This window comes from Tetrahymena thermophila (genome assembly GCF_000189635.1).
Source record: "Tetrahymena thermophila SB210 genomic scaffold scf_8254422, whole genome shotgun sequence".
Taxonomy (NCBI): Eukaryota; Ciliophora; class Oligohymenophorea; order Hymenostomatida; family Tetrahymenidae; genus Tetrahymena; species Tetrahymena thermophila.
In genome coordinates this window covers 171,337-182,458 of record NW_002476204.1, presented here as the reverse complement: position 1 = coordinate 182,458, position 11,122 = coordinate 171,337, and the positions used below count along the sequence as shown (strand labels likewise).

General features: G+C 20.7%; 5 protein-coding genes across 5 annotated transcripts; 4 read left to right on the top strand and 1 right to left on the bottom strand. All coding sequences in view use genetic code 6, as the record gives it.

Annotated features, from left to right (window-relative positions):
* Positions 1 to 702: 702 nt before the first annotated feature.
* Positions 703 to 1,479, top strand: TTHERM_000691569 (hypothetical protein; the record flags this gene model as incomplete). Its single annotated transcript, XM_012799825.1, has 1 exon — positions 703 to 1,479. One exon carries the CDS (start codon positions 703 to 705, stop codon positions 1,477 to 1,479), a length of 777 nt encoding a protein of 258 aa, XP_012655279.1.
* A 179-nt stretch (positions 1,480 to 1,658) lies between these two features.
* TTHERM_00691560 (hypothetical protein) lies at positions 1,659 to 3,952 on the bottom strand (the record flags this gene model as incomplete). Its single annotated transcript, XM_001032121.2, has 5 exons — positions 3,622 to 3,952; positions 3,480 to 3,552; positions 3,336 to 3,421; positions 1,940 to 3,233; positions 1,659 to 1,707 (listed from the first exon to the last, which is right to left on the bottom strand). The coding sequence occupies exons 1-5, from the start codon at positions 3,860 to 3,862 to the stop codon at positions 1,659 to 1,661; spliced, it is 1,743 nt and encodes a 580-aa protein (XP_001032121.2). The 5' UTR covers positions 3,863 to 3,952.
* Positions 3,953 to 5,447: 1,495 nt separating this feature from the next.
* Positions 5,448 to 6,686, top strand: TTHERM_00691550 (proteinase inhibitor I4 serpin; the record flags this gene model as incomplete). The annotated part of the gene is made up of 1 exon (XM_001032120.2): positions 5,448 to 6,686. Exon 1 carries the CDS (start codon positions 5,523 to 5,525, stop codon positions 6,684 to 6,686), a length of 1,164 nt encoding a protein of 387 aa, XP_001032120.2. The 5' UTR covers positions 5,448 to 5,522.
* Positions 6,687 to 7,067: 381 nt separating this feature from the next.
* Positions 7,068 to 8,243, top strand: TTHERM_00691540 (proteinase inhibitor I4 serpin; the record flags this gene model as incomplete). The annotated part of the gene is made up of 1 exon (XM_001032119.1): positions 7,068 to 8,243. The coding sequence occupies one exon, from the start codon at positions 7,068 to 7,070 to the stop codon at positions 8,241 to 8,243; it is 1,176 nt and encodes a 391-aa protein (XP_001032119.1).
* Positions 8,244 to 8,768: 525 nt separating this feature from the next.
* On the top strand, positions 8,769 to 10,559 carry TTHERM_000691539 (oxalate/formate antiporter protein; the record flags this gene model as incomplete). Its single annotated transcript, XM_012799824.1, has 6 exons — positions 8,769 to 8,807; positions 8,856 to 8,914; positions 9,431 to 9,520; positions 9,783 to 9,872; positions 10,114 to 10,203; positions 10,445 to 10,559. 6 exons carry the CDS (start codon positions 8,769 to 8,771, stop codon positions 10,557 to 10,559), a joined length of 483 nt encoding a protein of 160 aa, XP_012655278.1.
* Positions 10,560 to 11,122: the final 563 nt, after the last annotated feature.

Sequence of the window (11,122 nt, the reverse complement as noted above, 5' to 3'; positions counted from 1 at the left end):
AAAAACCTTTATTTAACTTACTACAATTAAAATTAAAAATTTGATAGATTTTTAGTTTTCATCCTTTTTTTATTGTTGTAAGTCAAGGCACCAAACTTTTTGTTGCTAATATATTTATGATTAGCTTATTTTTTTAACTTAAATTATAAAATCTATTTTATATAAATTAATTAACTTTTATTTTCTTGCTTTTCTTTGAAATTACAATTTATTTTATTTCAAAAATTTTATCCTACTTGATAATAAATAATATTACATAAATTAATTAATCAATTAATGTATGCAATATTTTAATTTATGATGATATACATTAAATTTATATTAAAATCTTTATAATTATAATTTAAGTAAATATATCATTAAAAATTTTATATTTAATTTATTTTTAAATAAAATAAAAGCAAATTTTAAATATGTAAATTATTAAATTAGCTCCTTTTTCATTAAATGACATATTTTATATTGAATTAAGTATTCTGTTAGTGTATTTTTATATTTTTATCTTCAAATTAAAATATTTTTTTATAATATTTAGATTATTTTTTATTGGTGATCTATCTCTAATTATTTTGTATACTCAAGAATTTTTTAACTTTAGATTGATTAAAGATTTTTAACATACTTTTTCTAGTTTTTAGATATAATTTCTCTTTGCATTGAAAAATAAATAGATAGATAATAATAATATTAAAGTTTTAAAAAATGGATATCTAAAAGGATGAATTGACTGCTTTCAAAATGAAAATAAATGATTTAAGTATGCCCAATTATTTAGAAAGTATATAAATTTAAGATGAGAGAAAGCTTAATACAGAAAAGATCTTAGATGAACTTTGTAACAATAGAGGTAGCAATCTCATTAGGGAATTTAGAGAATTACATAGATAAGGAATAAATCCACAAAAGGAGGAAATATTTGAACTTTCAGAGAAGATATTCAAATTTCTCAGTTATGATTAAATTCACAGAGATAATGCCAATAACAAATTGATGTTTAAAAATGCAGAAATAACCATTTCTTTCAGTTAAGATATGAGAAGTGATATTATATAATTATCAGGGTACTAGCATCGTATATAAAAGAGTTAATAAATAGATACCAGAATATAGATATAAAAAGATATTTTAACTAATTTCACCCACTTAGTTAACTCTGACATCCCTTACTTAACAATAGATTACATCGAAAAATTGAATTAAATTCAATGTCAGACTAATACCATTGGATAGCTTTATGATAATTATTTTAATTGGTTATTTTATAATATTGATTCACTTACTATAGCTTGCTATGAGGCTGTCTCTGGTATTCAGCAAATATGCTGGAATGCATCGATCATTAGTCCTAGTCCTTACGAATCAACAATAATTTCAGAGAGGATTAAGGAAAAAATAAAATCTAAAATACAAACAAATAAATAAAATTATTATTAACTCTTATTTAATATTGAATAAGAATTTAAAAACGAGGCAAATTGATAACTTAAACATAAAATATCAAAAATAAGTATTTAATTATTTATCTTTAAAAATTTATACTAAATAAATAATACTAAATTGTAAATAAATCAATAAACGATTAGTAGAAACATAAAAATAAATATATAAAATTTATTATATCAGTAGAGTAAATTAATAGTTTTTATTTGATTTTTATTTCACCTTCTAGATGTTCCTATCTTATTTTTTGCAAGTTTATTTGTTTTGCTTGATAATTTATTTTAAAAAAACTATTAAAAAAAATTAAAATAAATAAAACTGATTTGTTTAATTTAATTTATTTTATTGATACTTTAATCTTTAAATTAAATTAAGCTCCAATTCTTTATTTTTTAAGTGATTTAAATAATTTTAATGGACTTTGTTTAAAATTTGTGCTATAAGAAAAATCAATTTGCTTCAAATTAAAATTAAATTCAAATTTATATATAAAATTTACTTAAAAAAATATTCTAGCTTGAGCAAATTCTTGATTGATTTCTGAATATTTGGATCATCTATTATATTCTTTTATATAGATTGGCTGTGATTGTAATATGTATCTAGTTATGCCTCTGTGAATGAATGAAATGAATTATCTCCTTAATTCTATTCTTTGTGTGGCCAAGTACCTTCAAGTTTGTTTCTTTTTAGATTTATAAATTGCTATACTTCAGGTTATTTCTCTCCTTCTGTTTCTCTTTTTTAGTAAATATTTATTAATTTTAGCAGCTTGTTCTCTTCCTTTTTATTTTTCTATTTTTTGTTTTGGTTAGAGACTAAATTAGCTTTTGATTCAACAATTGGAATATCTTAAATATGAATATCATCTATTTCACTTATATCAGATATTGTTATCTAATTTCTTTTATAATGAAAGTTGTTATAATTTCCTCCTAACTTTTTTTTTTTCCTTTCCTAATCTTAATCCATGTAGTTATCATTTAATTAATTTAAAGTACCTATTTTATTCATGGTTGAAATTTTTGTCATAGTACTTTCAGCTTCTTTGGAATAAGAGCTCTAATCTAATTCTTTTTGCTTGTAGTATTTGCTGTAAGCTTAACTAATTTAATCCATAAAATTATCTGCCTGAGTGTTTACTTTCATTTGTAAACCTAGCTTTTCTGATTTATAGTTATTTATTAAAAATTTTTTACTCTTTCCTGATAAAGTATTTTATATTTCATCGAAAGTATGCAATTCAATAGGAAGTGGGTGATCTTTCTAGGTCAAAGGGCTATATTAAACTCTTAATTGATTAAGATTAACTTTTTTATATTTCATTTTTTATTTATTATTCTATTAGTGCTATTATTGTAGCACAGCTTACAAATTTCCATTTCTCAAGTGCTTAAAGAACACAGATGACTAAGGTTCAACTATTTCTTAGTCGGTTGTTGCTTGCTTTTGTCTATGCTTTTGCTCATACTAGCTCAATTAATCACTTGACCCACTACTTTATGAATCTAAAATTCTAGTAGCAGTTTATATTAGCTCATCCTTTAACACTGTATTTGTATTTTATTTTCTATATTTTTCAGCATCATATAATTCTTGCATCTTTTAAAAAGTATCCTTTAAATAATATATTTTCTATTCTCTCTTTTGCTGAATAGTTGCCATTCTCCTACTCTTGAAAAAAACTTAGGACTATTCATAATTATCTGGTTTCTTAATAGTTTTTTCAGAATTGCTTTATTTCAATCCTGAAAATCTATGAGTAATTCTTCCATTACTCTAAGATAGTTAATCTAATAGATAATTAAGTTTTGCAAATATTTTAATCAAATAAGAACAATTTATGTTAATCTTCAAAGTAAATAAAATAGATAAATGCAAAATAAAAAAATTACTATTAATTTAAACATGTAAATTAGCTTGATCTTTTTTATTTTTACTGTTGTAATTTTATTTAAGCAAATAAGGCAATTTCTTCTATCTTTTACATCAAAAATAAAAAAATCAATTTTATTTGTTCGCTATGTTTTTATATTTACTTCATTTAAACGTTCAATTTATTAGATGGTGAATAGTCCTTTTTGCTTTCTCTCGTAGATAAAAAATTATTACCTAAGAATATTATTTTAAAATTTAGATTCAAATATATTTTCATCGCAAAATCGATAATATCACGATTACCTATCTTAATTTTGTTTTTAGTATTCATGTCTGTTGTCTAAATCCTTACTTTTAACCCATGATTCTGTAATGATCTTTATTAATGATTTTCTATCTACTTTAAGTTTTTATTTTAAGATAAAAATATATTTTTTTGAGCCTTGATAGATCCATTGGAGTTTGTAATAAAAGTGCTATTGTTATTTAAAAAATAATCGCTCCCTTTAGATGAATCTATCTATGTATTATTTTTACGAATCATCTACTTCCTTTATAATTTAATTCTTAGAATTTTTGTTAAATTAGTATATATATAATTAGTATTTAATTTTTGCTTCTTTTTGTATAATTAGTGGTTTATTTATTGAGGTTTTTTATAAAATATAAACCAATCGCAATGCAATAATTAAATACAGTTTACTAATACTCTAATTTAGAGTTATTAATAAGTTTTCATAAATAAAAATAGAGTGTGAGATAAAATATTAAAATAAAAATCTTGTCTTAGTTTTTTAAGCTAATAAGCCAATAAATTCATGATAAAAAACATACTCTTTAAAAAAATATTTATTTTTTATAATTATATTAATTAAGAGATATTTATTTTTTATAATATTAACTACTAAATATTTTACGATATATATTGTGCTTGCTTATACATGATTTAATTCCTTAATATTTAGTTTTTTTTTTAAATAAAAACATTTAAAGTAAGTTTCTAAATTGTATTGAAATTTAGTAAAAATAAATAAATAAAATTCAGTTTACTAAATTTCTATTTAAAAAGAATATCATCAACTTAATTCAATCAAATTTTAAAAGATTATAGCTATTTTACTTAACAAAGTACTTTATTTATTTATTATAAAATTTTAAAGACCAAAGAGTAGATTCATAACACTCGTGATCATTCTAATTATTATAAAAATTCACAGAAGAGCTTAATAAAAATAATCATAATGAAAATCAATAATAAATTCTATAGATTCTTCACTACTAATTCTGTCCAATTATTATGAATGAAAAGAAAGCAAATAAAATATAATGAAACTAAAAAAATATTTATAAACTTTTCTAACAGCTCAACCCTAATAAATATATTCTTTTTGTATCTACTGTAGAAAAATTATATTAATATAAATTTAATTTAAAATACTATTTTTGTATTATATCAAAGCTAAATAATTTTTATAAATAGTAAGGAATTAAAAAAGCAATTAAGTAAGTAAAAAATTTCGTAAATTTGGTCAATTATACCTAAAGAAGTCAAAATAAATACATTTATTTCAAAAGGCATTTTACCTTTTTTGATCAAGGATAAAATTCGAAAATATATATTAAAATCAGAAAGAAGTATTTGTTAAATTTTTAGCTTAGTAATATTTATTTTTTCTTATCTTATCATAATTTTAAAAATCAATAAAAATTAATTTTTTTTTTTTTTCTTATTTATTGTTTTATTCTAATATACAAATTACTTTTTAAAGTTTAATTTATATTAAACATTTTTCAATGATATTTACGATTTTTAAATAAAACTTACTTTTATATAATAGAAAAAAACTTAACTTAAGGATGTGTCTATATGAAAAAAATATTAAAAATATTCAAATATATTTAATTGAAAAATTAGTTAAAAATTATTATCTGATCAGATATTATTTTTATTTAATCTGATCAGCTGATGCAAGAGTTATAGAGGCAAATTAATTAGTAGTTAATTAATATGTCTTAACAGGAAAGACTTTCAGAAAAATTTGGCTTTATAAATATTTAATATTCTATTTGTCTGATATTTTTTGACAAATTTGAAGGTGATAATTTTTTTAATGTTTGTTATTTTATTTAAATAGATAAATACTTATTTAGACTTATAATTAAATTAATAATAAATAAAGCTTAATTTAGTAAATCTAAGAAAAATGGAAATAATATCGAAGCAAATATTTAATAATATTTAATAGACTTAACAAGCTCAAGGTCAACAAACTTTCAAATTAGCTTTCAGCCTATATTAAAAGCTTGCTAATTCTTAAAATTTAGTATTTTCTCCTGCATCTATATATCTGGCACTTGCTATGGTTGCTATAGGATCTAAAGAGCAAACATTATAGGAGTTTAAAAATTTACTTGATTTTAATGATATCAATTAACTTTCTAAAGCCACAGCAAGCATTTTAAAAATACTATAAAAAGATGAAAATAATCTTAAAGCACATATTGCAAATAAGGTGTACTCAGGATTACCTGAATTAGGTGCAGATTATTAGCTGATTGTATCTTAAAATTTAGGCGCAACTATTGAAAAAGTAAATTTTATTTAGTATTTTGAGCAAATCAGAACCTAAATAAATGAATGGGTTTAACTCGTTACCTAGTAAAAAATTAAAAATTTACTCCCTCCAGGTAGCTTAAATTAATCAACAGCTATGGTATTGGTGAATGCTATCTATTTTAAAGGAGATTGGTTTAAAAAATTTGATAAAAAAAAGACATAAAAATTAGACTTTTTCTTAGAATATGAAAATGCTGGATAAAAAATCAAGACAGATATCATGTCTATATAAGAATATTTTGATTATTATGAAGATGGAAACTTTTAATATATTTAAATTCCTTATAAAGGTGGATAATATTCAATGGAAATACTTTTGCCAAGATCTTCAATTCAATAGTTTGAGTAAACACTTTCTGACTAAGTATTTTAAAAAGCGAGGGTGAATAAATTTAATAAAAAATTAAAGTTGTACTTACCTAAATTCAAAATATAACCTGAATCTGTAATAGACTTACAATATATTCTAAAGTAATTAGGAATCACAACTGCTTTTTCAAACAATGCTGATTTTTCCTTTATGGATCCAACCAAAAAAGTGGTTTTATCTAATGTTTATCATAAATCTGTTATAGAAGTTAATGAAGATGGAGCAGAAGCAGCTGCATCAACAGCTGTAGTAATGCAATTATCAATTTAAAAAGATATTTAAATGTTGTGTAATAAACCATTTATTTACTCTATCACACATATACCCAGCTAGACTATTTTATTTTTAGGGAAAGTAACAGACCCTTCAAAATTAAGTTGAAATAAAATCCTAACTTTAAATAATTTTAATAATTTATTTATGAATTAATTTCTATTTATTTTACTAAATATTTACTTATATTCTGCATCTAAACAATAGATTATAACTAAAATCTTCCTTATTTTTTAATTACAACCTTCTATTTTAATTCTTTGATCAATCAATTTAATTTATATGGTTAGTATATTTAAACTTAATATTTTTTTTCTATAATAAATTTTCTTTTTGGATACTATAACAAAACTTTAATTAGGCTATATCAATTTGAAGGAGACACACAAAATTTACTTCAAAATAATTTATATTTTTTAAAAAACAAAACAGATTAAATTAATTAAATTATTATTTATTACTAAAATTAATTTGAATTTGAAAAGAAAAATGGGAAATAAATAAAGTGAATCACAGATTTTAAATAAATAACAATGCAAAGCTTTAAATGATTAGCTTGGATAAAATTTTTCTAAATTTACATTCAATCTTTACAAAAAATTAGCTAAAAGCCAAAATTTAATTTTCTCTCCTGCATCTATTTATATTGCTCTTTCAATGGCTGCTCTTGGCTCAAACAATTAAACATTATTAGAATTCAAGGATATTCTTGGGTTTAGTAATTAAAGTTAGCTAGCTGAAAATATAGGATTGTTATTGAAAATTCTATAGTAAAACTAATAAGGGATAACTACTCAAATCGCTAACAAAATATACTAAGGAATACCTTAATTAGGTATCGAATATTATAAAATTATGATGAAGCATTTTGATTCTATGATACAAAAAGTTAACTTTGCTTCTGATTGTGAGTAAATTCGGGTTGAAATTAATAAATGGGTAGAAGAAGTTACTAAAGAAAAAATTAAAGATTTACTTCCCCCAAATTGTTTAAATCAATCTACAGCCATGGTATTAGTTAATGCTATTTATTTTAAAGGTAATTGGTTAAAAAAATTTGATTTTAAGTTGACTGAATAAAAAGAATTCTATTTAGAATATGAAAATTTTGGTTAAAAAATATAAACTGATACAATGGTTAAAGAAGATGAATACTACTATTTCTAAAATAGTAGCTATCAATATGTATAAATTCCTTATAAAGGAGGAGAGTATTTTATGGAATTGATGCTACCAAAAGAATCACTAAATTTATTTGAATAGAGTCTCTCTGAAGATACATTTTAGAGTGCAAGAAAAAATAAATATAATAGAAACTTAACACTATATTTACCTAAATTTAAATTATAGCCTGTAAATACAATGAGTTTAAACTAAATCTTAAACGAATTGGGTCTTATTGAAGCCTTTTCTTGTAATGCTGACTTTTCAATCATGGATCCAAATAAAAATATATAAATATCAAATGTTTTTCATAAATCTATGATTGAAGTTAATGAAGAAGGGGCTGAAGCTGCTGCAGCTACAGCAATTACATTCATAGAATGTGAAGAATCTGAAATTTCTGTGATATTTAACAAACCATTTATATATGCTATAACTCATATTCCGAGTGAAACAGTTTTATTTATGGGTAAGGTTACTGATCCATCCAAGTAAAACTGAAAATTAAAAATAAAATAATTGAGGCAAAGACATAAAAAAAGTTAAAGTTATCTTTTATAAAATTTCATATTTTGTGTTATATTTTTATAATAATCAATAAAAATGTTATTTTTTAAACAGTAAAAATTTTTAATAATCTAAATTCATTAATAATGCTAATTTCAAAATTTGTTAATTCATTTTGGATAAATAAACTTTAAACTATCAAATTTCATCAATAACTTTTATTTTAGGATATTATTTATTTTTTTAAATATGAACATTAATTTATTAAAATAATTTTTTAAAATATGACTAACTGCCCATCTCTAATTCCTACTATATTTTTAAGCGTTTATTTTAAATACAAATATTAAAATTAAATAATCAATTTTTAATTAATTTTTCTGTGATATCTCTTCATAAAAGCAAATTCATAAATTAATATTTGATAATTAATTATTATATTTTAATTGTTCTTTTTATCCATTTATAATTAATTAAATTCCATAAATTTCTATTCAATATTTAAAAAAAATAAAATAAATGATATAATAGATTAAATAATATTACAAATTAGAAGAAGTAATTATTTATTTATTTATTAATATCCTTTAAATTTATAAATATTAGTACAAAAAGTTTTTAAGCTCTTCACTTTTATCTCATTAGGTTCTCCTTATTGATCTGAGGTATATTTAATTTAAAACTTTTTTTTTTAGTATTATTTTCTATTTATTTAACTTTCAATTTATTTAAAAAAATAATTTTTCTTATAGAAATTATCATCATTATTCATTGATTTTTATTAAAACAAAAATTTTTTAGCTACTTTAAATTATTTTCATTTTAAATTTAAATTTAAATTATTTATTATTTATTTTTATAATTTGTTATTTTTTTTTTATTTTTCGCTGTTAACATTTATACTTGATAAAAACAGTTTATTTGTTTTGGATTGTAATAAATTTAATTATAAAAATTCATTTAAAACATTAAAGCTTTTTTAATTTATTTGATTTATTTTCCTTTTCTTGTTATTTTGCTTGCTTTTGTTTGTTCATTCTTTGTTAATTTAACTCATCATTTTAATTTTCAACTTTTGCTTTTATTATTAATTAATTTATCTTTTTATTTCATATTTTTTCTTCATTTTTCCCTTTTAATTTACAATTTAATTATTTATTTTTTCTTCAATATTTAAAAAGTTACAATTAAATTGGTGACGAAGGAGCATCAGGCTTAGGCTCTGCTTTAGCAAAGTGCATTAATCTCTCAAATTTGAAGCTTAAACTTTAGTAAAAACAGTTTATTTGTTTTGGATTGTGATATTTTTAATTATAAAAACTAATTTAAAACAATAAAGTTCATATTTCTTTTTATTTTTATTGTGCTTTCTATTTTTTTGTTTTTTTCTTTGTTAATAATTAAACTCATTAATTTATTTACCACTTTTGCTTTTATTATTAATTAATTAATCTTATTATTTCATATTTTTTTTTCATTTTTTCCTTCTAATTAACTATTTAATTTTTTATTTTTTCTTCAATATTTAAAAAGTGACAATTAAATTGGTGATGAAGGTGCATAAGGATTAGGTTGTGCTTTAACGAAGTGCATTAATCTCTCAAATTTGACACTTTAACTTTGGTAAAAACAGTTTATTTATTTAGGATTGTGATATTTTTAATTATAAAAACTAATTAAAAACAATTAAGCTCTTTTTTCTTTTTATTTATTGTGCTTGCTTTTTTTTGTTTTTTCTTTCTTTGTTAATTTAACTCAGAATTTTATTTTCAACTTTTGCTTTTATTATTATTTAATCTTATTATTTCATATTTTTTCTTAATTAACTATTTAATGATATATTTTTTCTTCAATATTTAAAAAGTGGAAATTAAATTGGTGCAATTGGTGCATCAGGCTTAGGTTTTACTTTAGCAAAGTGCATTAATCTCTCAAATTTGACACTTGACCTTGGGTAAAAAAGTTTATTTGTTTTGGATTGTGATATATTTAATTATAAAAACTAATTAAAAACAATAAAGCTCTTTTTACTTTTTTTTTTTTATTTTGCTTGCTTTATATTGTTCTTTCTTTGTTAATTGAACTCATCATTTTATTTTCTACTTTTGCTTTATCTTATTATTTCATAATTTTTCTTCATTTTTTCCTTCTAATTAACTATTTAATTATATATTTTTTCTTCAATATTTAAAAAGTTACAATTAAATTGGTGAGGGAGGTGCATCAGGCTTAGGTTCTGCTTTAGCAAAGTGCATTAATCTCTCAAATTTGACACTTTACCTTAGGTAAAAACAGTTTATTTGCTTTTGATTGTGATATTTTTAATTATAAAAACTAATTTAAAACAATAAAGCACATTTTTCTTTTTATTTTATAGTCCTTGCTTTATTTTGTTCTTTCTTTGTTAATTTAACTTATCATTTTATTTTCGACTTTTGCTTTTATTAATTAATTAATCTTATTTTTTCATATTTTTTCTTCATTTTTTCCTTCTAATTAACTATTTAATTTTTTGTTTTTTCTTCAATATTTAAAAAGAGGTAATTAAATTGGTGATGGAATGGAATGGAAATACTCGCACATATAAATGCACTCAGAATATATCTTAGGTATTATATTTTATGTTAATTTAATACTTTTTTTTATATATATTTATTTCTGTATTAATATAGAATTCTTGAATATTATGAGTTTCATTGTTAGGGAACCATTCTTAGCTTAAGTATCTTTCTTTTTGTAGCTTCCTCTTTTTTAAGACATTTTCGATATTTTGCTTGTTTTGTATAATCTTGTTTTTCCTCTATTTTTAATTAATTTGTACTTCTCTGTTTTACTTTTTAGCTTTCTTTTTTTCAAATCTTAATTAAAGTTTT